Source organism: Chanos chanos, chromosome 10 (genome assembly GCF_902362185.1).
Source record: "Chanos chanos chromosome 10, fChaCha1.1, whole genome shotgun sequence".
NCBI lineage: Eukaryota > Metazoa > Chordata > Actinopteri > Gonorynchiformes > Chanidae > Chanos > Chanos chanos.
In genome coordinates, this window is record NC_044504.1 from 8775749 (window position 1) to 8802449 (window position 26701).

At 42.0% G+C, this 26701-nt stretch overlaps 1 protein-coding gene across 1 annotated transcript in view; it reads left to right on the forward strand.

Annotated features, from left to right (window-relative positions):
• Positions 1-7238: 7238 nt before the first annotated feature.
• abcb6b (ATP binding cassette subfamily B member 6 (LAN blood group) b) overlaps positions 7239-26701 on the forward strand; it is a 29712-nt gene continuing 10249 nt past the window's right edge. The window contains exons 1-14 of the mRNA XM_030786668.1: positions 7239-7353; positions 7517-7544; positions 16379-16560; positions 18712-18804; positions 19128-19320; positions 19478-19599; positions 19879-19988; positions 20116-20181; positions 20302-20427; positions 20666-20742; positions 20834-20897; positions 21440-21525; positions 21759-21816; positions 21934-22038. Coding sequence (XP_030642528.1) covers positions 7239-7353; positions 7517-7544; positions 16379-16560; positions 18712-18804; positions 19128-19320; positions 19478-19599; positions 19879-19988; positions 20116-20181; positions 20302-20427; positions 20666-20742; positions 20834-20897; positions 21440-21525; positions 21759-21816; positions 21934-22038 — 1425 coding nt within the window. The remainder of the gene's footprint in view (positions 7354-7516; positions 7545-16378; positions 16561-18711; positions 18805-19127; positions 19321-19477; positions 19600-19878; positions 19989-20115; positions 20182-20301; positions 20428-20665; positions 20743-20833; positions 20898-21439; positions 21526-21758; positions 21817-21933; positions 22039-26701) is intronic.

Consider the following 26701-nt stretch of genomic DNA (forward strand, 5'->3'; position numbering starts at 1 on the left):
ATCATAACTTATTATTGTTTTGTTCACTGTGTAAATACACTCAAAAAGCCAATGAGAGGTTGTGTCCAGCAATTTGTGTGTAGGCATGCGTTGACATACAAAACTGGATTGTTCGGTTTTACTTCTGAAGAATGTGTAAACATGAAATGTGGCATGTTTACGTTTTTCGCCTGTTGTTGAGACCTGATGGTGGAGCATTATCTCTGCGGAGAGTTTCTCTTTTCCGAAGCATCTGGTTTAAACTTGTAAACTGGCACAGCGATGAGAAAGAGACTCATGCTCGACTGACTCTAATCCCGGGAGACTCCTGTAATATATTTCTCATTAAGCCACGCTTATTTTCATAACCAGTTTAAAGTCCTCTCTTTTAAAAACACGTCAAATTATTCTCATATATCTTGCATCATTTGATTATTATTCCGTATGTAAATTTAGTAGGCAGCACAAAATCATTGAAAGCGCTCTATTATATGAATCTATTTAAATTGGACTTGCTTTTGATAATCTGTTTCTAGAAAGTTCTCGCAGTCCTTGCTCCAAAAGCTCTGACTCACCCTTTGCCAGTGAAATCAAATTTGTGGAATTTTTTTTTCTTCTCTTCCTCAGTCCTGATTGTTGTGGAAGTAATCGTGCCGGATTTATTTCATCCAGCTATTACTCTTGGTGAAAGTTTTTGTTGCTGTTGGAAGTTGGTTTATAAAATATGCATGTCAAGACTGGTTCTAGGCTGTAAAAATGTCCTCATTCATAACAATATGATAAATCATCTGAGGAGATGATTATTTATTCAGAGGATAATGAAATTCACATCTCCCGATAGGGGTGATTATGACTGTCTGCATGCTCTGTGTGTGAAGAGATGGAGCGAGAGAGAGAGAGAGAGAGAGAGAGAGAGAGAGAGAGAGAGAGAGAGTGAGAGAGCATGACTGTTTGTGTGAGCAAGCAATGAAATTTTAGTGTTGGTACCAAATGGCGATATCAATAATGCAGTGTTTTACTGTGTGGTGTTGCTGTAGAGTAGTTGGATTGGACCTGATCAGATTCATAGTCTGACTGTTGTTACCATGGAGAGCATGGGAACACCAGGGGAAAAAGTGGAACTATTGACAGAAGCTACAAAAAGAAAGACAACGCAGAATTACAGAAAAGGTTACTCTTATAATGTCGGACATGACAAGCTCTTTTCCAGGACAGTGCTATTTGGAAGGATTAGGGCACAGTTTTGTTTTTGTTTTTTTAGCTACTGTATTAGGTGATTATGATGTGTTCTCAGGTCCCCTCAGAATATTTAGCACATATATTGGCATCTCTAACACTGCTGGGTTAGACACGCACAGACGCACACACACACACACATACACACTATACATACATTCACCCACACTGTGATCATTTGGTGATCTAATTACAGCTATGTTAGTCAGTTAACAGAAAAAGCCAGTGAATTCTTCAGAAAACATGTTTTCAGAGGGTTGCAGAGGGGCTCAGTAGTCCAGTACCACAGTCACGCTGGGCAGTCATGAGTCCAGTGAGAGAGGAGAGAGGAGCAGCTGCAGAATATTCAGAGAGAGAAAACCATTAAAGAAGCAATACTGTTCCCAGAGTGTGAGTATCTCTCTCTCTCTCTCTCACACACACACACACACACACACACACACACACATGCACGCATGCACGCACGCACACACAGACACACACACACAAACAAGGTTTGCATTTCTTACCACTGTCTCTCCTCTATCTCTCTCCTGTTTCTTAATAGGGTCATATCTTCCACTGCTGAGTTTGGGTCTAGTTGTGAAAACACAGAGTAAAGCACTACTGAAGATCACAGGGTGGCTTTGTGTGTTCTACTGATTATGAAGGACTATCATAACCTTTCACTCACAGTATTAGACTGCGTTTACAGAGCAGTGTAGATGGAGCTGAATGGTAAGTCTCCTTGTCGCTTATAGGATGTGGGTTGTTGTTGGTGTGGGGTGCGGTTTGGATGTGTGGTTTGGTTACACAACTGCTACCACCTCTTTTGTATGCCCGACTGTGTGTGTGCGTGTGTGTGTGTGTGTGTGTGTGTGTGTGTGTGTGTGTGTGTGTGTGTTTGTTGCTCAGCAGGGTCCTATAAACCACCAAGAAGGATTTACTGGGCAGACACCCCAGCTGTTCAGGGCTATAGTTTCCTATCCAGTATTCCTCTCACACAAACGCACACGCGCACACACACACACACATACGCACACACACAAATATACACACTTTATCCAGTCTGGCAGAGAGATCAGACACCATTAATAGCCCTCTACTCGAATGCACACAATTGTATGTTGTAATGCAAATCTAGAGTTTTACTCTGGAAGCAGTAATGCTTTATGTAGCGTGCACTGAGTGTACCCAAAATCAGATCAGATATCGTACACAGTGCACAACGGAAAAGACTCCATTACAGAACCACATTCACACACCTGATCTCAGCTCAACTCATTTCAGCAACTTAAGACACAGTGAGGTGTGTTCACACACACCCACACATACACACACCATGCAGTTGCATGCAGCATAACATCTGTCTTATGCATGTGTGTGGGGGTGTGATTATGTACGTGTGTGTGTGGGGGTGTGAGAGACAGAGACAGAGAGAGAGAGAGAGAGATTTGTGTGTGCATGTGTGTGTGTGTGTGTGTCTTAGGTACCTCTATGGCATTATTAAGCTGTAACAGATGTGCACACATCTCTCCGTCGCTCTTGTTCTCAGCGTGATAAACCAACCGTGTGTTTTTTTCATGTTGTTGTTTTGTTTCATATCTTGTAAAAGCGGATGCCTGACCCAGAGAGAGGCTGCGGCTTTAGCACTAATTAAACTCCAGGGTATTTGTGTAGGTAGTGGAGGAAAAAGTGTAATGACTGATACTAGCATACAGCTCGTCAGTAACATTTTCAGTAGCTCAGACACCACACAGAAAGATGGTGCAGCAAAATGTCATATTCGACAGGCAAAGGTGCTTTTCCCTTATCTTATTAACCTACTGATCCCATGGGATCTATCTATCTATCTATCTATCTATCTGTCTGTCTGTCTGTCTGTCTGTCTGTCTGTCTGTCTGTCTGTCTGTCTGTCTGTCCGTCCGTCCGTCCGTCCGTCCGTCCGTCCGTCTGTCCGTCTGTCTGTGTCTTGAGCAGTCTCTGTGGTGTTGATGAAGTGTTCAGTTGCTCAGTTGCAGCAGAAATTATCTCTGCCGTCTGCTACATCTCAGGTCTGACAGTGACTCTATGACACACAACTGTGAGGTTGTGGAGGAGAGATATGGGGGCTGCTTTGATTCTGGTGATTCTGAGCACTTATACTTTGCAGAACCAGGCAACAGACACCACTCCAATGACTCAGACACCCAGACCAGACTAGATGTGAATGCCTGACACTCTGCCTGGTAGGCCTACTTATCAGTCATAAACAAGAAACGCTGAAACTCCTCATAGAATGCCACATCACTCCAAAGCCTGGAAAGGCTCAGAGTCCTTTTGAAATGATAAATGTATGAATATTTTGCCTCAAATCGTATCATTTGTTGTAATATAGAAAGGCTATGCTGATATACGAGGTGAAGCGTGCGGGGGAATATTGACAATAATGTGTGTTTATGGCTGGTTTGAGACTCGGTGTTAGTTACAGCGTATAGTGTGGCATAGCAGCATGACTAAGTGTCTCATTAGCTCTCCACAGAGAGGAGGCAGTGGTGCCCGCAGGTGGCTCCATTAGGCTGACTAAACAATAACGCTAATGCTAATGCTAATCTAATAGACAGAGACTTCAAACTGCAAGCATAACCGTGCCGCTAGTGCTAGCGCTTAATCTCTGGATTTTTACCGCTTCAAATCACATACATTCTCATCTGACCTCATCCGCTTTTTGTGTGCTTATGTGTGTGTGTGTGTGTGTGTGTGTGTGTGTGTGTGCGTGTGTGTGGTGTGCGTGTGTGAGGTGTGTCCTCTCCACCACCCATGTACCCCATGGATCAACTCAAACACACCACAGACACACACACACACACACACACACACACACACACACTCACACACACACACACACACATACCAAACCCCCAATGTCTATCTTCACCTCAGCACAGATCATGAAGGTTAAATTTGAGAGGGATTTGGACCTGTTGTAATTCCCCTAAAATGTTTTCTCATTAACACAAAGAAGAGCACTGAGACTGCTCATACCACAGGAGGCTAAGTGAGTTTAATTGGGGTGTTAGCCGGTGTTGTTGGTTCAGAATACAGCCATCCTCTACTGATTATTTTGAATGTGTGTTTCAGGGATTTAAAAAAAAAGGGCCTGAATGGAGTATTGTTTAAATATAACTTATACAAAAATCAGAACAAAGCAGTTTCTTACCAAAATCAGCCTAGTGACATAACTTTCAGCCAAATGGGTTTTATGTCTAATTATTCACCATAAGGGACAGAGATGTTTTGTGAGTAACATATACACCTGTATGTATACACAGATTCCTTTGTAACATTTGCATACACTGATTTGGTTCTGTCTGATACATCACGAACAGTTTGATTGAGACTACGATTCGGTTATTTACTGGTTATATAAACGTAATATTTTTCATAAAAAGAAAAGAATTTTCTGAGAACTGTTACTCTCAGGACAGTTTGATAAACCACCTCAGTCAAGACAAGTGTGCGTGTCAGCTCAGAGGCCATTTTAACTTCTGTGTTATTGCAATGTTTGCTCATAGAAAGATTTTGTCAAACGATGATGTTTCTATCTCAAGTGCTAATATAGTTCTTCATGATAATGTTGTTTAGTACAAACACAGCTGTTGAGAGGGAAGCATTCATTTAGCTTTGTGTTAAAAACTAAAAATAATGACCGACAGAACTATCATCAAATAAAGTTCATAACGGTAGTAATATTTAATGCATTTATTTGAATGTACACTTTATTTTAGTGTTGTACTACAGTTTTACCGTGTTCAATACCATTTTCAAGACCTGCTGTCAGTATTTACAGTAGTAAAACCGCCCTCAACAATAAAGTCTTTTATGCTTGTTACAGATACTACATTTCTGTCTCTGAGAGTAGATGAATGTAGTTGTAGGTCATGATTTGTCACTGACTGACTGTGTAAACTGAGGGCAGTCATATGTTTAGGTTGCGTGCTATTCACAGCAAGCTCAAAGTCATGAGACCGATTTTTTCTTTCTTTCTTTATTTTTTACTGACAAATTGGAGTCCGAACAAACAGTCACTGTTTATGAATAGCTGTTTTATTCATTCATTCACATTTAATTAAGAGAATGCTCTGCTTCTATCCCGAACCACATTTCTGCTATGCTGTTAAAAAGGCAATATTTAAAACTGCACTTCAGGGAACACCTGACGGTAGTGCACTGGACATTACCACACACTTTAAGAGAGAAAAAAAACAATATCTAGAACATAAATTCATCCCTGTCAGCCACCATGTTCGGGAATATCCATATGGGCAGAAAACCCATAAACAAATGATTTACCTGTTTGCCCCATGTGTATGTTGTAGTATGAATTATAATCCAGTTTAATTTTTTGTCCCATGTGTAATGTTTTAGAATGAATTATAATCCAGTTTAACCTTTTGTCCCATGTGTATGTTTTAGTATGAATTATAATCTAGTTTAACTTTTTGTCCCATGTGTAATGTTTTAGGATGAATTATAATCCAGTTTAACTTTTTGCCCCATGTGTATGTTTTAGTATGAATTCTAATCCAGTCTAACATTTTGTCCCATGTGCAATGTTTTAGGATGAATTATAATCCAGTTTAACTTTTTGTTCTGGTGCTTTTTATGCTCTCCTGTCTCGGTATTCCAATACAGTTACAGTTTTATAATTGTATTCAGTATTATCTGAGGTGACTTCCTGAGTTTAGTATTGTACTGTGATTACAGGAGTAATTTTATGAGTAATGCTTTTATTACAGATCCATTACTGCTCGCCACAGTAATATTATATATGGCACTTTCCCAGAATGAGATAGATAGAAGCTATCCCCTCAGCTTTAGTTTTAATTCTTGAGGGCTCTTTGGCTTAGCGCGGTATGTTGGAGCCTGGCGTAAATCTACATGCTGTATCACTCAGTAGCCTCTTATGTGTCTTATGAGTGTTACATTTCATTTCAGCTCAATGTTCTCACCTTTTTCTTTACGCCAGAGACTCTGTGGCACCATTTCCAGCAGGAAGGAGGAAAGATTAACAACTGAAGAGTTACAGCTCTTAATTCAAAGAGTGGGTTATCTGTATGTGTTCCACTCTGTGTGTGTGTGTGTGTGTGTGTGTGTGTGTGTGTGTGTGTGTGTATGCGTGTGTGTGTGTGTGTGCGCGCACGTGTGTGTGGCCTGAAGCACCGTGGCAGTTCTAATGTCCATTAGAAGGGGAAATCAGCATGACATTGTCCGTAATAACAACTGACTGTTGGATTGATGAGACTGCGCCATCACTTTTTAAACATTTATATCTCCAGCCTGAGGAAGGCTGAGTCTGATGAGAATAAAGTGGGGGGGGGGGGGGGGGGGGGGGGTGTCTGAGCTGATGTTTCTCAGGCTGGTCAAGCTGGCGGTCATAATTTGCTGTTCCGCCACGTCAGTTTTCCAACTCTGCCCCTCCAGCGTCTCCGCCTCCCTTTCTCCTCACCCCTCACACAGCACTCTCTCTCTCTCTCTGACTCAAAGGGATTATTATGTTTATAGCCATGCTACTCCCGTCGGAAGAAAGAGGGGAGAGTTCACACTATTCTCCAAAACCTTTATCTGAAATGCCTTTTTTTTTTTTTTTTTTTGGGCCGCGCAAAAGGGGAGAGAAGCGGCGAGGCTTTTTTGATGTCTGTTTTGCAGCATGGTCTGGCATTCTCACAGACACGCCCTTCCCACAATGCTTTTCTGTCCCTCAGACACAAAGCTGGCCAGTGCACCTGCCCCCTTTCTTCCATCTTACCAAACCACTATTCTGCGTGTTTAATTGGCCTGTTCAGAAGATGATCCGGCTTGCAAAAAGCTCAGGGTTGCTCCAGAAGGCTTTGCTGAGTGTCCATGTGTTTGAGCCTTTGAGTAGTGGTTGACTGGAAAAAGCCCACCGGAACAATCTCTGTGGTTCCGATGCCAGTAGCCATGTTTAGGGGATTTTTTGACGTAATTTGTGCGCCGTGGAGAATTGCTGAGGCCAGCGACCATTTTCCTTGAGCTGTACGACAATGATACCCACAGAACCAACCAGCCAGCAGCTCCTGTCCTTTCTGTGGCTCGTCTGGCTACTGGCCTTGTCCTCTCTCTCTCTCTCTCTTTCTCTCTCTGCGCCAGAATGGCCATAAAGCCTGAGATTTAGACTCTTCACTGGGGTCCAACTCCATCCGGCTCAAAGGGGGAGATCTGAGGGATGCGTCTCCCTCTCTGGCCCAGATGGAGAGGGTTGTTTGTGGGGGGAGGTTCTCCAGGAAAGAATAATGGAGTTGGATCTGTACTTACTCCAGAAGGAGGAGAAGAGACTTGGCTCAAACTATGTTGTCTCTTTCTTCTCGACTGTATTATACATTCTTGTAAAACAATCCACTTGGCATGCCACAATCAGAACAGCTCTTTTTTCCATCTGAACACTGTCTATGCTGTAGCAAAGAACCCAAGATAAAAGTCTTGAAAACTAGAAGTACACTGAGATTACTGTAGATCTGTAGGGTCTTTGTAGACCCATGACGTGTTTAACATGTCACACACTGCATAACATTTCAGGTCCACCAAACTGTTATGATAAGTGCTCTTGCGAACGCAAACTTAACGGGTATGTCCGGAGAGGAGGCCACACGGGCGATACGGAACATTGCACCAGGTTCTGGGTTCAGAAAATCTAATATCCACTATTTCTTTTTACAGCTGGATAAGACTTAAATAAACCAGTTACTTTGTTTTCTCTGTAAACACGTTCCAGGTTTCAAAAAACAGCACTGAACAACAGTGTCTAGTCGTGTCATGCTCTGAATTTTCATAAATCTTGCTAGTATCCATCTGCGTTTTTAAATGTTTGCTGTGAGTCCCTGGAGATGCTGGATAAATCCTGTTATTCTGGCGCCACCTTGATGTGAATAGGATTTCAAAACAAACTGAGCATTTGTGTCTGATTTTTCTTCCTGTTGGTTTGTTTCCCGTATAGTCTGACAGGTGCTGAATGCTTTTTCTCCTTCATCACATAACAGAATGTTCTAGACATATCTAAAATCAGCCAGGCTAAGGCACACAGACCTGTGTGTGTGTGTGTGTGTGTGTGTGTGTGTGTGTGTGTTTAGATATCCTACAGAAAAGTCTCGGGGTCAAGAAACATTACTGAATCAAAGTCTCAGACGTAAAAATCCTTGTTTTTCATTTTTCAGGATCAATTTTGGTAAAGGTCACCAAGAATCTACAAATGAGACAGTTCAATATATTCCTCCACAGGGGAGCTTAACTAATTTAAAATGAATGAGAATTTGTAGTTAAGTGCTGTGTATACCTCAGGTGGAATGTTGTTCACATGGAGGATGTGAGGATTCTGACATGCTTTCATATTAGAGGATGAGGACATTGCTAATGCCATTTGAGCCCAGCCTGGGGGAGAGACAGCCAGACACAGGGATCTAACTTTCATATTAAATTCGGGGCTGTTTCTTTATGAGTACTTTTAAATCTCATCTATAGCACTGCCTGAACTAAACCTTGTCTCAAGGTTAAAACAGAACTTACCTTAGTAGTGTCCCACTCTCCACACAACGTTAACTGAGTCTCCAACACAAACCAACACGTTAAATTAGTGGAAAACACAGAAAACATAACGAGTTTTGGCCTCCTTTAAGATTTGATTGATTTTCACGTTAATGGTGTCTATCAAGTTGTCGGGCTGTCCAGTAATTAGGAATCGTAGACGTTGTAATTTGCTGTCAGGGCACTGTCAGTTTCCTGTGTGGCATTAGATCAACAAAACTGTTAAAATGACCCCTCCATCACAATGTCAAATGACCCATCCTCTGTAAGGCTCTGCTCAGTATCTTTCTTTTGGCCAATGATTCTCACAGATGGTTGTTATGGAAACAGAAGCTGGTAGCCACTTCGTGAAATGTACGTTGATCTGAATGTGGGAAGCAGCAAGGGGCACAGCAGGACTTTAAGAGAAAGCAGTGAAGACGACAAAAATAACTAATCGATTTTTTTTAAAGTTATTTTATGAAATCCAAGCCTCTCCGCAAGAAATCTAGAGAAGTCAGAAGATGAATGAAATCTCGCTTTCATCGCCTGTGTGTCTCCCTCAGGCAGCTGGTTTGCTTGGAGCCATCTTTGACACACCAGAAACGTCAGCACCTCAACATCATATCCACATTCCCGCTGTTAGCTATACAACAACCTAGTCTATGTGAAATCCTGTTTGTTTTTTTTCTGTTTGCATCAGTGTGGCCCAAAAGCAGCTGCAAGTATATTATTGGTACTGACATATTTCATACAAATATCACATCCTCTGAGGAGTCATGCTGACCTTCTGTTCTAAAGATACCAGTTTGTTCTCACAAAGCCATGAAAAATAAATGACTGCATTAACGGAATATGACTGTTCTTTGTTTTCAGTCATGACTGAAAATGACTGTTCCCCTAACCTGCTGGGAAGAGTGAGTCAACTTAAGGAAGTACTAACATAGCTGTTGAATTTGTTTTCCTGTTTAGGCGCAGTGGGAGGAAAACTCCACTCCAGTTCAATCTCTTTTATAAAACTTCAATAATAGAGGGTGAATGCTCACTTTACTCTTGAACTGAGATGCCTTTTCCATCAAAATGTTAAATCAGATCTAATCTCGATCTAATGTTACATAACACAGGCTTTTTATGAAACTTTCTAGCATATCGAAGTTAAATGGGACAAACTGTCCGGATATCCTCAACGTGTCATAGGCCACGTACCTCAAAGCCCAGCACCTTGATATGAAAAACAGGAAACCCTGGGACTCCCTCTCACGGTGCGATTCACGACTCGCTCGCACAAACTCCGCGTGTTTGTTTGGTCCCATTAGTCAAAAACTTGTTTTTTATTTTTTTTTCTCCTCTGCCTCTGCTAAATTGTATGAAATCTGTGAAAATAGTCATAATTTTATACAAGACAGTAATGAAGACTGACATGTAGCATACAATGCTGACGCGCCTCTGGGTTGTCATGGCGAAACGTCTGTATTATTGACATATTGAAATGTGCTCCTCAAATGTCACTGTGGTCTTTTCAAAACCGTCTAACGTGTCAGACATGTCAAACGCCCAAACGGATAAATAAACAAATAAATAAAAGAGTGAGAAAGAAGACCGAGTAGGCCCTGTGTGTATTGTATTGTTATATTAATGTGTGGAATTCAATGCCACCATTATTATAGAGAAAGAATGTCAGCGTTGGTGCGCTACGGCCGCCCGCCTCTGCCGGCAGCGCTCTCGTGTTATCGCCATCGCCCACACGGGCACTGCCAATCAGCACCACACAGGGGAACAGGTGTCAGTCACACAGACAGGCAGTGGGTTAAAGTGGGTTGCCGTGACACAAGCTGGAGGTTGGCAGCACCGTTTGGAAGGTACCGGGCCGTTCCTCCTTCGCCTCTGTACTCCAGCGTTAAGGGAGCCAAAGCTGACAGGCCACTGACACAAATGAATGGACGGAGTTTAAAAAGGGCTGCCCTCCGGGGAGGTAGAGGTACTTCATATGAAAATGAGGCATTGAAACGCTCTCCTCCGCAACGTGTTACCTCCACTGTAAGTAATGTGATTGGTTAACGTGTAAACCAAAACAAATCTTTCAGCTCGATTGCCTGCGCATCAGCGCATAGACGCCTGCAATGGAATTATGTCAATTCCACATTAAATAAAGGATCTTTGCTTCGGTAATGTCTGGTCCCACATTCAAAACATTTTCTGATCCAGAATGGCTGATCGTTTAGAAATCGCAGACACTGAGGATAGCACATATCTCTCCCTGCACACGTGGTTCTAGAATAAAGAAAATATTTTAATGGTGCTACTAAAATGGCTTGCTATAAAGTAGAGGTGCCCAATAAACCCAGAGTCGTATTCACCAAGCATTTAGCTTGTCTGATGGAAACTGTTAGGCATTTCTTGAAAGATCAGGCAATCACCAGATTGACATGTTGGTATTAACTTAGTAGTAGTTAACAACAAGCAAGAAGAGGCAAGTGATTGTGATGAATTACAATAAACCCAACAATGCTGTACCAGGTGCGAAATATTTCCTTGGTCTAACACCAATCTTTAAATACTTTCAACTATATTTTTCTACTCATACGGCATAAAAGAAACAGATGTGCTGAGAAGGAGTTGTGTGCTTCCCTGGGAATACTGGTCTGTTCATTGTTTAATAAGACTCTGCTCCCAGTCTTCATAATTGTCAGAATCACAGAATAGAAAAGTAATTAGCATTAAGTTGCTGCACAGATAAACAAACAGAAGAGTTTCAACCATATCTCTAATCCAGATGCTCTGCTATTTGTTCAGGCTTGCTATACACAAAAACAAACCAACAAACAAACAAAAAACAACAACTTTTGTCTAGGACCTCTCCAGATTCAAATGGGAATCACTGGACTCTCTGCTGATCAAACACTGTTGTGATAAATGACTGAAGAGCTCCCTTGGAGAGGGTCTTTCCACAAGACTGCCCTAGCATTCCTTTGTCTTAGTTTCTGAACAGAAACAGCTTTGCTTTTCAAGACTACTGTGTTGGTCAAAATCTACTGTTTTTCCTGTTGGAAATGGCAAGGACGGAATGTTTAATTTAACTATCCAGTGCAGTTCTGTTTTTGGCATTTACTCGCACTGAAACACGAATAGCCACAGAAAGTAACTCCAGACCTCACTGATCTCATTATGATCCTGTGCCCAGATGTCACTGAAATAATGGAAAGGTATGAGAGTAAGACATGTAACTGTAGGAAATGACCTCTCTCAATTACTTTCATGGACTCATATTGCCCCCTAGTGGACACAACATAAATAGCTCTCGCTGCAAAGAGTAAGTGCCTGTTCCAGCACAGGTAGGACCTGAATTCTACTTATTGCTACTCTGAAGACAAGCCCTGTCATCAGCTCTCTAAGGTGCCCAATGACAGTGGGAGGACATCCACATCATGAGAGCTGCAGTAAGAAATCGCCCAGAACTACTTTGTTAAGGAAGCAACAGAAAAACGGACATTAGAAGACCATGTGGACGGAGTGTCTCTTCAGATAAAACCTCTCTCTCTCGGCCAATGGTCATTCTGTGCTGGATGTGTTCATAAAAGCCTGTCAGAGATAACATCAGCCTATGTAAGCACCATGAGAACAAGTAAGGGACAGCTCACAGACACCGAAGAAAACCTATTGAGTGTAACAAGACTGGGCTAGTCTGATGAGATCTTATCCTGTTTGTGATTCCACACAGCACGAAGAAACACCACCGCGGACTCTACAGCGGCCTGAGTGAATGTCAGAAGGTTGGATTGCTCTGACGGAGATAACCCTGCCCTCTCTCTTCCCCTGTCTGTGATCTCAGTCGGGTGGGCATAGGAAGAAAGCATGGCGCTGCAGTGTTTACGTGAGGATATGTGTCCGTGAAACAGAGCGAACACTGATCCAGTCGAATAACGGGGCAAACAGACTGAATGCACTGTCGGAAGCAACCCAAGCGGGTCAGATTACTGAAGTTGTCCTTGCATTCTGATTGCTCCGTTTTAATCCATATTTACAGATCATTAGGCATCACACAGTGCAGAGTGTCCAAGCTTTGGGTGGGATGACCTGTCCCTGAGGCAGGGGGCAAAATATGAACTTCCTCCAAACAACAGCATCTCCATACAACTAATGTCACAGTCTCAGATCTGGACAGCTCTGTCTGGCCGAGAAAAGATAAAAATACACACACACACACACAGATGCCTCTCTACCTCACACTATCATGGACGCTGAGCTTCTATGCCTACCACCCTGGTCCAAGTAAAAAATTCTCTCTGCTACAATATCCCTGTATGGCTTTTAAGTTTGAACTGACAGACAGGTAATTGATAAACAGGTGCAGCTCTCATAGTTGTGTGCACCAGTTTTGGAAGAGGGGACTGCGCTGAGTAAGTTACAGACAGCATTTACAACAGAAATGTAAAAGAGACGACCAAGTTCTTTTTTTTTTTTTATTATTATTTCAGAACAAACAGAATGATTGAGCTCGAATAAACCCCGTCCAGTTTTCACGTTTCACCCCGAATCGAAATTACCCATCATCTCTCAAAATGCCGCAGCTCATTCTCCATCGGCATACGCTTCCCTTGTGGTTTAGATTGATTTTTCCCTCCTTTTTCACTCGTACCTTCTTCCCTTAAATTGCATTTTCCTGCTTCAGACGGATTACAAAGAGAGGGATCAGTTCAAGTGAAAGAAGGCGCGGACGAGTGCGAGCGTTCCCACTGGGCTTGGCAATAAGAACAGAAGGAACAACAAAGCATGAGAGAAATGAGCTGCCTGATGGACAGGGCTCAAGCGCAGGCCTGGACAAAGGCTTGTGTAATGACCAGCTGTCAGCCAGGCAGCCCATAACCACACACAAAGAGTAAAAAGAGATAATGTAGATCTCTAACTGTCCCGTCACTGAGAGCAGGCCACTGAGAGACCTGAGATGATCAGATTTCTCCATACTCTTCTTTTTGTTCTCATCCTCATTCCCGACACACACACACACTTACACGCACGCGCACGCACACACACACGCAGACAGATTTCTTTGCTTTTCTTCCTCTTGTTTTTCAGCTTCGATCTTCTTTTTTTTTCTCTCTCTCTCTCTCTCTCTTTCTTTTTTCTCTTTTGTGCTGTGTTGGAATGGCGGATACATTTCTCTGTCCTCCCGTGTGAATAAAGAGAACTGGAACAGGAACAGTGTTCAGTGAGGACAAAGGAAAAATGAAGAGATAAATCTTGAACCTGTGTACACAGAGAAATGTGGAGCACAACAATGTATTGTACGTTGCAGAGTTGTCCCATCATAACTCAGGCAACTACTAAGTATCAAACCACTGAGCATAAGGAACATACCAAAAACATGAACATGTATTAGTATATCATCATAAAGATCTAAAGCCATGTCTGCTATGACATTAAGAGAAATAAAAGAAATGTGGAGGTGAATAACAACAGTTATCTTGTTTGGACCATCTAGAGGAATACACTATATGTGGAAAAACCACTAATGTTAGCTCTAGCAGATTTGAAAAATTAAGATGTTCGCTCTCGCAGACTTGTCTGTAAATTAATATTTTGGGGTCAGCCTGTACAGTAATGTCATCAGTCTCCCCTTTACGGCCGTTTCCCTTTCATCATTCCAGCGACTGCCTGTGAATACAAAATCCATACCAGCTGAATGTTTAGAATCAGACTCTTTCAAGTCATACCGGTCTTGCTAATATTGAAGATTGTAATTATATGTAAATATGCAAAATAACTAACTTTTTTGTACAGTCCACAGGGATTTTTTAAAGGGTCATTTAATTTCAAAAATCATGTTGGACATTTGCATGTTACAGTGGTATATACAGTTTATATACAGTGGTATATAAAAGTTTCACCTGTTTTGTCATAGTTCCTTAAATCTGGAAAAATGTTTTGTTTTGTTTTTTTTAATAGAACTACTTTTTTGTCTCCTCCTTAGTGAGACCGCACTACCTGGTTTTGTTGCTCTCACCTGTCTCATGCTTTTCTGAGCTGTATCCTTATTTCTCCTGGAAAAACACCATAAGACGCTTTTGCACCAGTTATCGGAAGTGTTGGAGAAAGTTCCAACTTTTTTAGTCTCTGGACACTCCAGAGGCCTGCTAAAGAGATGCACAGACAATAAACATTGTTTGATTGCCATGTGAATTGATCGCTATTGTAACTGTATCTACCTTTTCCTGGAGTGGACAGGTGTATTTCATTGGGAGGCCACGCAATGGATCATCATTTTTAAGAGGGTGCTAAAACGGTAGTTGGCGTAAAGGTTATTTCAAAACTGTTTTATACGTGCTATCAGAGGTTATGAACAGTGTTAGGCCTCAGCCCACTAGCAGTATTTTGTGCCCATTTAGTGTCCACAACTGTCGACACCACATTTCAAACTAAAAGTCTAAAGAAGATGCACTAAAATAGGAAGCGGGACATTCACGCGTAAATTTCACTGTTACACAGTCAAAGACTATGACATTCCTTAACACCATCCGCTGCAGTAGGTGTCTTTTCCTCCTCTTTCCGACAGATGTCAGTAACGCACGTAGCTTCGAAAACTGAAATCCCAACGTTTGGCGTACACGTAAACCTTTTCCGAAAATGAAGCTGAGTCAAACATCAGATTCGGAAAGCTTCGTTTAACCAATCGCTTTACACGAAATGCAGTGCCGCTCACATGACCAATAGTAGTCATGTGAGTACAACCCATATGACACAACAGCAACAACATTCAGAGACGTTACTCCTGTAGCATACGTACAGTGATGTGAACTACTAACTAACTTAATAACTAACATGGAGAAGTAGTGCTTCACGATACCTTCCAATTAGTTAAGTTTTATAACGTTATTAGTCATATAACTCTCTGAAAGAATTAAACCTCGCTGCCTTTTGCGTGTTGTGCCGCTTTGTGCGTAAAACACCGAAAAACGCTTACACATGCAGTTAAAATGACAACGAGAGAGCGAGAACAACCGGTTTATGTTGCACGATACTTTTAAGCATGACTGCTGACAAAGAGGAGTAATGAATGATTGGTAATAATGTATAAAGGAGACGCTTGATGTTACCTCATAGCTTAAAGGGAGACAATACGTTCAATGGCAAGTAAACGAGTAAAGGGCAAAAGGAACCAAACAGCTTTCACATTGGTTGTAGAGGTAAGATTTATTTAGTGAATGAGGTGTAGTGTCGCTGTAGTGTTATCGTTTATAGCCTATTAATACTGTACTTGATGAAGTCCTCCCAGTCAGTGTTAATACAGTCGCACAAAACTAGCACAAACTTTTTCATGGTAAACAGAAAATACTTTGTCCTCCTCGAACAAAACGGGTTTAAGATTATATGTGAGTGATCATTCTGAGTCATCTGTTATCAGCCAAAGGGACCCACGAAAGAAACGGCTGAAAGATATTTTAACACAGAAATATTTAACGTTTTGTTTCTGACATTCCAATACAATCAGTCGAAATGATATCCCACGCTGAATACACGTGAAATGCTTCTTGGTAAGAGATCAGTCTGTCCTAACGCATAATTATTGTTATAATCCTTGTCATAACTATTTAATACAGCAAAGCGGTGATGGTAAAACACAAGGGGAGAGCCGTAGTCCAAAGCAGTCCCAGTCTACCTGGCAGGACTTTAGGAGGAAGGTGTGTCTGCTCCTTCCGTATATGTGGCTCAGAGGGAATGTTCTGCTGCAGGGTTTGGTTCTGATCTGTATGGGTCTGTTGGGCCTAGAGCGAGTTCTGAATGTTTACGTGCCCATCTACAACAAGTATATAGGTGAGATATGACCTTTCTTTTCTCTGTGGAAGAACTCAGCATTCTAATGATTGAGCATGCTAGAATAAAGAACGTGTGTTATATAACTCTTATACATTTCATGTGAGAATGGTTACAAAAGCTTATTTTTCTACATTTAAACAATACACTTTTGATTGGTTCAAGTATGCAGCAGAGGTTGTAGTACCGAAACGACACAGTAGGGTGCAGTGCATTTTAACATATCTAATGTAGGACTTGTGGCAAAGGGACTATGGCGAATTTTGAAATATAATGATTTAGGGGTTGTTGTTGGTGGTGGTGGTTTTTTTTTTTTTTTTCAATCTTTTTTTTAAATTATTTTTTCTTTCTCTTTCACAGTTTGTTTGTTTGTTTTTTGTTTTTGTTTTTTTTTGTTTTTATTTTAAGTGTATTAAGTTGTTGTTATGGAGTTTAATAGAAAATTCAGTGCATAATTTATAACATAGATGGTTACGACGAAGTGATGTTTCAGTATCATCAAACTGAGCAATAGAGTGTTAAGTTGCTGGAAGATAAATAAAAGAACAGAGAGCTGTCCAGATGTCAGGATTCTCGCAGCATGTGCGTGTTGTTGCGTCCCTCGATAGTTCTTGGGTTAACTGTGGATGTGGACTCGGTCAAAGACGTGCTCTCCTAAGCCAAAAAGCAACCCACTCTCACAAAGGAGACGTGGAACAAAACCCAGCTATGCCAAACCTCTCAAAAGCTTGAGGCGCTTTCTTACTCTTTCTTTCTTTCCCTCTGTCTTTTCTCTCTCTCTCTCTCTCTCTCTCTCTCATCTCCCTCTCACCCTCTCTTTTTGTCCCTCCTCCCTCACTGCCCATCATAATCCTTTTATTTTTCTCCATTTTGCTTTCTTTCTCTTTAATGCTCCATATTGCAAGAGAATCTAACTAAATTCAGCTGCAGTGATGTAGTCTGCTCATGCCACTTCACCAGACAGGAGCAGCAGTCTGGCATTTGGAGGAACATGAAAGCAGGTCTTAGAAAAAAGTGGGCTTTTGTATGGCAGTCTGAGGTTGGGGGGTGATAGGGGAGGTCACCAACCCTGCCAGTCACGATTAGGGGGCATTAAGAGCTTTTAACGGAGTTAACACACTGGTACAAGGGACTTTTTGTCCGCCGCCCTCTCTGCCCCCATGCCAAGGCTGGAAATCAGCTCTCTGTGTCCAGCCCCCCACCCCCCACCCCTCACCGCCCCACAGCCCATCTAGAAAAAAAGTGAGAAAGTGTTTTTGCTCTCGCTCCGGGCTTTTTCCGTCGCTGCTTTTTTTCCCCGTTCTCTCCAGTCCTCCTTCACCTTTTCTTTTCCAAGTGATTCCGAGTCCACAATCAAAATGGTCATGAATGCCGATGAGAATGAAAACGGGCCCCTGTCTGTCTCACCCCTCAGCCTAAAGACAAAAAAAAAAAAAAAAGCCTGCCCTAAATAATATAATACATACCATTGCTTAAATTTCGTTTTCATTCAGACTCATTTAGCAGTTCTTTTCTGAACCCAATAAAATTATAATAATAAAAAAAAAAATCAACGTATGAGAGCACAGCATTAAAGTCACTTGTGTCAGGGGAGGTATTAGCTTCACATATGATTTTATTGTTCGTGTGTTAAGTGAAGGAGAAGTCACGGTCTCTGCTTATAAAAGAAGACTAAAAGCTGAACAGCCTCTTGTGAACTGGTGCAGAGAAACTCCTGGGGGATATTCATTAACTCTGACATCATATGTCAGGAATGACTTGCGTGAGCCTCCTTAACTTTAGAACCACCACCAAGATCATGGACGCCGTACGTTATTCCGTCGGTACATCTGTTGACAGAGTCTCAATTTTGTCTATAAATTCAGTCTTTTTATGACTGGTATTTTGTTTTTCAGTTCAAGATTTGAGATTCGGGTTCGTTTTAAGATTATATTTTGGTTTAAAATACAGATGAAAATACAGGCCGTCTCAGCTCAGAGATGGACTGCTGCGAAAAGAACTCCACATCCGGTCCGTCGGCTCCAAAGCGTAGTTCAGATAATCCTTCTCTCTGCTGACCACACTAAAAGACGCTGCTGAACTCCAAGTTCATTCAGCAGATGTGACGTCTCACGTGACTTCCCCACTGTTTCTCTGCACTGTCTCCCACAGTGAACGAGCTGTCTGATAAACAGAACTGGAACACTGTGGCTGTTACTGTTTGTGTGTACGTCCTTCTCAAGTTCCTGCAAGGCCAGGGGGCAGGTAAGGGCAAAACCCTCTACAGTTTTACTCACGGTAAATTATGACTCTGACCAGCTCTGAAAACTGTGTTGTGTGTCATGGAAACAGGTTAGAGATGATTCATTTGTTCAGAGACTAATTTGTGTTGATGTAAGTGTAGCACCATTTAACACTATTGAAATTGCCATTCACCAGGCAAATAGTATTGGTCTATTAACAATAGATCTATTGATAATGATAATAATAATAATAATAATAATAATAATAATAATAATAGATGCACAATTGAAATAAGTTGCTTAACCTTGTGCCAGTTCTCATCCTCCGGCTTTGTTCATCCTCAGGGACATCAGGGTTCGTGAGTAACGTGCGCTCCTTCCTGTGGACGCGGGTCCAGCAGTACACCAGCCGCGTGGTCCAGTTACGTCTCTTTGGCCACTTGCACGCCCTGTCCCTGCGCTGGCATCTCAGTAGACACACAGGAGACGTCCTACGCAGCGTTGACCGTGGTACCTCGTCTGTCAATAACCTGCTAGAGTATGTGCTCTCGCCTCATTCCGAAACTCCAAAAAGTCTCTGGTCTTTTATCGTTCGGCGAGATAGAGAGAGATTCCCTGTCTCTCTGTCATTGTTGTATTTCTCTGGTGGTGTACAACAGTAAACTTGCTAACTGTGATCTTTGACCTTTCCACAGTTACATTGTGTTCAGCATTGTGCCCACCATTGCTGACATCATCATTGCCATCCTCTACTTTGTTTCCAACTTCAACGCTTGGTTTGGCCTGATCGTTCTGGTCTGCATGATCCTGTACCTCAGTGAGTTTTAACTTTCAGTTTACAGCAAGCAAAATGAAAGGGTTTGGCCTTTTTCAGGCAGCTTTTATGAAAATATTTTAATCTGATGGCTTATCAGGGTTTGAATGTTGTCTCATGACTTCACTGAGTTGAGTTTGAAGTACTAAAACCCAAGCACATACCAGCCTTCAGGAACTAAGTTCGCCTACTATCTACAGGGATTATAGCACTTAAGTTTCGTATGAGTTGGTAAGTGGGGAATAAGTTTGTTCATAAACTAACACTAGGTTTTCCTCCCAGCTCTCACCATCTTCATCACAGAATGGAGAACAAAGCACAGACGAGACATGAACACACAGGACAATATTGCCAAGTCCAGGGCTGTGGACTCGCTTCTGAACTTTGAAACAGTAAGTTACAGATGTACAGCAAAATAGCTTTTTTTTTTTCTACCCACATTCCAGTATTACATACAACATTTAACTTCACAAGATTCAGTTCTGTGACTGATGAGACCATCACAAATTGTCTTTGCAGGTAAAGTACTACAATTCTGAAAGTTATGAAGTACGCTGCTTTGAGGAAGCTATCCTGAAGTATCAGGTATTGTTATTGCTTTGTCTCGGAGTAGCAGGATTGTTTTCTTAAGAGGTTCAGTTTCTTTACAAAAGTCAAATTTGCTGATTCATCGAAGTTCACAGGAAATGTTGATGTCTTCTACAGGTGTCAGAGTGGAAAAGTAATGCCTCCCTGGCCTTCCTTAACCAAACCCAGAACCTGATAATTGGATCAGGCCTACTGGCTGGATCGCTGCTCTGTGCATACTTTGTCACTCAGGACAAGTTCCAAGTATAACCTCCATTTCCCCAGTTTTTTGTCCTGCTGTGATTCACCTTCAATGTTTATCTTTATTGTTTCATTCTTCTGGGTTTATGAGACTTTTTATTTAAATGCATCAGGCTAAAGCATTTGTCTTTTCTCAGAGTCTCTGTAAACCTGGAATTAATGAGGCGTCGTGCTGCTCTGGATTTGTCTGGAAATGATTTATGTGTGTGTGTTTTTGATTTCTCAACTCTGTCTCCTCTAGGTTGGTGACTACGTTCTCTTTGGGACCTATATCATCCAACTGTATACACCTCTAAACTGGTTTGGCACATATTATAGGTGAGTCAACGCAGGAAACCACGAGTCAGATTAATAAGACATTAATTGCAGAATGTCATGCCCTCAGATTGACTGTAGACATGTTATCTAGAATGATCCAGAACGCCTTTGTCGACATGGAGAACATGTTCGAGCTCTTGACAGAGGAGACTGAGGTGAGTTTTGGGGTCTTTCTCTCATGTGTAGAGTTGAATAAAGCTCCTTTAGCGGAGCAGATTTTGGGCTACCGTGCCAGTTCACACCCCTCTCTCACTGTGTGTCAGATGGGGTCCAACCCCCATCACCCCAGCCTCCTCTTACTGTGGGAAAAAGTCTCCCCAAAAAACACACACGGCCAACATCCAAGCACAGGACCCAGTATTCAAAGCCTCTTTAGATCCCATTGATATGGAAATATCCAAACCAAGGCATTATTTGATGTTCAGAACAGTTTTTTTTTTTTTTTAAGACCGTAGCCGCTCCGGTTGTGGAGCTCTTAAAGGAGAAAATGGCCTAAACCATCAGAAGTCACTTCAGGGTTGTCGTTGGTATTCTCAACAAGTTTACTCTTTAATTTTACTTTTGTTTGTGAACTAATTCAACCCTCTCCTCTTGGTAAGAGTTTGTTATGCTATCTCTGGCCTCTCCACGGTGGTTGGGCGCTGTGTTTCCGTGTCGCCCTTTCATTCTCATTGGCAGATGTTCTCCTGTTCGCCAGGTGAAAGATGATGTGAACGCGGGAGATCTTGTCTTCTCTGAGGGGAGAGTGGACTTTCAAAATGTGAACTTCAGTTATATTGAAGGGTAGGCTCTTCCAAGCATCAGTGAAAGAACAAAAGCATCGTACACCAATGCAGTACATTGTTTGTTTGGTTTCTTTTTCATTTTATTTTGACCCAATTTCTTTGGGTATATTTGCTGAAAATAGCGCCCCAGTGACAGTTTTAGATTGGAATATCTCAAAGTTTGATCACTCTGTGATATGCTGTCAACAAGAATGTTGACATATCTGCTGTGATGTTCTGTCATTTCTACAGGAAAGACATCCTCAAAGATGTGTCCTTCACTGTCATGCCTGGACAGACCGTAGCTCTGGTAAGTCTGCACAACAATAACCCTTTGATTAAACCTAATAAGAAATCTGTTAGACTGACAGTGGTCCTTACAGTTTGGTCCAGTTTCACCCTTTACCGGTCTCACCCTGTGTTCCAGGTCGGCCAATCAGGATCAGGGAAAAGCACAGTCATGCGTCTGCTTTTCCGTTTCTATGATGTAAAGCAGGGTAGAGTGCTCGTCGACGGTCAGGACATCTCTAAGGTAAGCCAATGGGAGAACGGGAACGAGAGAGTTGCAGTCTGGGTAAGGTTAGGTGGGTTCCTGATTGAGTGAGGGAGAAATAAAACTCATTTGATTTTGACTTGGCCTTATTAAGTGAGGTGGAGCTCTGTGAAGCTGTGATTGGTTGATGGATAGTGTTCAAAAATTCAGGGAATAAAGTTTTCCTTGTTGAGACAAGAGACTGTTTACTGTTAACACCCCCTTTAAAAAAAAATGATATATTCTCTTTCTTTCTCAAAGGAGCCTGGCTTTTGTGAGCTATACCATGTTTTGCTGGTATTTTTCAAATAGAGTCTAATTTGAGGGTTTAGTCAATACTGCGACAATGTCCCTGCTGTGTATAATTCATGAACCCTTTCATGAACCTGTATGCTGTGTGAACGCAGGTTTCCGAGACTTCGCAGCTCTTTCACATTACATTGCTTCATTTCCTCTTTTGAATCACATTAAATTGGATTGGCTTGTAGAGTCAGTTTGTTATCAAAGAAAACACTTTGGATGTTTTAAAGGCTTTTGAGGTTTTGTAATTGGCTGAAGGATGCCTGTTTTAAATAACACACTTAAAGTACACTGTTTAATTATTGTTTTTGAAGTGATGCGTCTACCTAAGTAGTAAAGCCTTATTAGCCTGATCCTTCAAAGGGTAATTACTCCAGTTCAGAGTAAAGAAAAAGAGAACCTGTCCTCACACTTGAGTAATATGATTTTGGCATCTCCCTCATGTCCCAGACAACCTGCCCCTATGTGAATAAATCGCTCTGAAAGGCTTGTAAATAATGAATTAATAGCTTAAGAGGTCTGCTCTTATTCAGACATGTCATAAGGAGTCTGGAGTTGTTTCCACAGTTCAGTTTTTTATGAAGAGCTGGGTTAATCACAGCTGTGTTGGTCTCTGGGTAGTGCTGTGCTTAGAGTAACTGTATTGATATCTGTGGAGAGCTGTGTTTAGGCTAACTGGGCTGGTCTCTGTGCAGTGCTGTGTGAGTGTCGGTCTCTGTAGCATAGCCGTGTTGGTGGCTGTCGAGTGCTTTGTTTAATTGCCTACTGGTCTGTTGGTGTCTGTCAAGTGCTGTGCTTAGTACAGGTATGTTGGTCTCTTTCAAGTGGTACCTTTAGTGCAGGTGTGTTGGTCTCTGTCGAGTGGTTTCTTTAGTATGGGTGTGTTGGTGTGTGCTGAGTGCTTTGTTCAGTGTAGCTGGGCTACTCCTATGAATGTTACTGGACTCCAGCCCAGGGCTGAAGTTCACCTCCACAGTAATACCTGTGTAATTATCCTGCTTTAGCACTTGACAGAATTTTGTAAATCTGTTTACAAATGATTGGGAATCATTGTTTTTTGCCAGGACACACTTGTCAGTGAAGGATTAAGGACTCAAATGTAAGGTGGAGCAGTAACACCAGAGGAAAGCAGTTTAATTACCTAGAGAGTTTAGCCCTGACAAGCATACAATAGGGATTGTTTATGTGCCCTGGGATTGGCTCCACGTTTAGCTAGATTTATTGTCCCTCCCAGTACGTTTTTCCCTGCCTTTCTCAGTTATTCCCTGAATGGAGTTCAGCGCTGAGAACCACTAAACTCTGTGTGTGTGTGTGTGTGTGTGTGTGTGTGTGTGTGTGTGTGTGTGAGAGACAGAGAGAGAGAAGAGAAAAGGGCTGCGGTCTTGGTTGTGGGGGTGAAAGGTAGTGCTGACAAGTTTGAGAGTGTGAATCTAATGTAAGGGTTACCCAGTGGGAAAAAAAAGAGGGACAGTCTCTCATTAAAGGACCTTTTATAACGATAAATGGCAAAACCCAACCACCACCAAAAAATCAACACTGTAATCAACTCCTGCATGCATGCTGAGTCAACGGCCAAACAAGCCCGTGAGGACCAGACAGCGGAACCGAGGTTGGGTTACTGCGCCAGAGGACTGAGAGAGAAAGAATTTTCTCACACCTCAGGGATGAGTGCGTGTTACTTTAACAGAGCAACTGTCATCACTTCACTCATCTCATCCTTCAACCCTGCTTACCAGGCCAACCCCAAGGATTCACTCCCATTATACGTTCTTACCTCTCACTGACAACTTCACCGTTTTATCGCAATTTTTCAGAATTTCGATCGATTTCAGCTATGCTTCCAAGGCCGTCTTTATGTCAGAATGTGCGGAATCTTTGCAGGCCTCATATCTGTGGGAACTCCCTGTGACATGGAGCGGTCAGTCAGTTGAAGCCATATCAAGTGTTTGAGTTTAGATGATCCAGGGAGCATAATGAATCAATAAACCCGAGACTCTGGTCACTTTTGTCCTTTCAGCGTCGGGCTTCATTATTTTCAAGCTGTCTTATTAGTCTGTAAGGGTCAAAGTGTGGTTAACTAAGCATACACAGAGCACTTTTTGGGGTTTTTTCCTCCACCTCAAATGGTGTCTCATCTTGGTCTTAGTCAGACACCGGAGTCTTCTCAAAAACACACACACACACACACACACACACACAATCAGCCTAGGGGAGAAATCTATTGGCAAGTCTTTGTGTTGGTTTCTCAGGTTGGCTGCTTGCAGAAATAATGGATCAGCTCTTGAATCTTTAGGATCTTTGATGTTTCTAAGGCCTTGGGCTGTTCCCACTCACGTGCTGCTCACAGAGTTAATGCTCTCAGGACACATCCGACGCCCATTTGAAACACAACACTGCAGTGTCAAATTCGGCTGGATGAAGATGACCGAGGACCGGGCCTCTCCTCTTCCTCCTCTGCCTATTCATCATCGTAACGCCGGATATGAACATTCCATCATCCAAAATCACACTTGAGTCCCGGTGCCGTAAAACAAACAAACAAACAGCCAAACCCACCGCAGACGGTGAAAGAAAATAAGTGGTTTAGGGAGGAAAAAAAGAGTTGTGGCACGCTAACAAGGCCAGGATGAAAGCGGCGTGAAATATTTAACATTTTGCATATAACAAACTTTTGGGGTCATAAATGTTTCTGTTAAATTAACGAGGGCTTTTGATGGTGGAAAATGGTTGAGTTGTGAGCGGCGTGCCGGAGGGAGTGAACACGCTGAGCGCACCATTTATCTCATAAGAGACACCAGCGTAGAAGTCACAGTTTAACCAGAGTTAGAACACAGCTGACGAGACACATGCTCCACACTCATACACGCATGGACACACATACACACACAAACACACACACACACACACACACACACACACACAGACAAACACACATATGCACTTACTTAACAACAAATGCACACACACACACACACACACACACACACACACAACACACACAACACAGGCAGGTCAGTGCACAGAACCTGGTCTAGTTCTCACTTAATTTGTAAGAGTGCATTTCTGAGTACTGTCATAGACAGAACAGCTGAGTAATGTGTGTGTGTGTGTGTGTCTTATTTGTAATGTGTTAAGGGCCCACTACAATAAAAGAAAAGAGCAAGAGATTCTATGTAAACGTGGGTTTAGAAATAAATGCAGCGTTTGAGAACAGCATCAGTGTTTCAGAACTATCTTTTATGTCGTCGAAGCTGCGCGCAGCTCTCCATGTGCCCCACCCGCGGCGGTAACGGCGTAAGAGCACTCCAGAGGAGCAGCTGCGTGCCAGCGGTAGAGGGAATATGGAACACTTCATAAAAAGACATTATTCCTTTGATTCAGCCCTCACAGGCTGGCAAAGACAGAGATAACACTCTGGTCCACTGTACTTCATCTGTGTTTCTTGGATAGTCTGTGTTCTGCAGAAGAGAAAAAGGACATGTAAACTATCGACTATTACATTTCTTAATCTTTTCCTTAAGACACACACATAAAAAAAAAAGAGAGTAGTATATAGAACAGGATTGTTTAAATGATAGTCTAAATTTTGGCCGTACTGCATGATGTAACCGTTTCATGTAACTGTTTTCACAGCTGTGTCAAAAAAAAAATTCCTCCTAATTAGAATTAGACGGAGAGAGTAAGAGAGAGTGAGGAGTAGCAGAGGAGCAGTCCCACCGAACTCCTCTGACGTGCTGCGTTCCATTTAGGAGGGCACTGATGTGGAGGAGACTGGAGTCTATAAGGGCCGTGAAGTGTTAAGCAGAATGGGCTGGGGAATTTCGCGTAAACAAGATGTTTTCCGTACATTTGGTCCAGGTTAGGAGCTCATTGTCCTCGCCAGCCTTTTCTTTTTCTTTTTTTTTTCTTTCTTTCTTTCTTTTTTTTTTTTTTTTCGAGCCTTGAAAATAAATGGTTGCAGCTTCAGTGCGTGCACATCTGCTCCCGAAATGACTGTGGAACTGTGTGGCAACCCAGGCATGACTCACGCCAAGCGGATTCAATTTGATTAAGTTTCATGTTTTGCATATTACTCTTTCATTTAGTTTTTTGAGGTTTTTCTTTTTTTTCTTTTTTTTTTTTTGTTTGTTTTTTTTTTTTTTTTTTTAGTTTTTCTTCCCTCATTTGAAATTGTTTGGCATGGTGGATTTTCGTTCTGCCTGCTAGACCAATTCGCTTGATCTTTTTAAGGTCTGTTTGCACGTGGTCAGAGTTACATGTAATACAGTGTTCAGGTAGCCTATGAGTGGATAATACTGACTTAAAAGAAGAGCCAATTTCAACATTCAGCAAATTTGCCAGAGTAGAAACTGGGCTACTCATT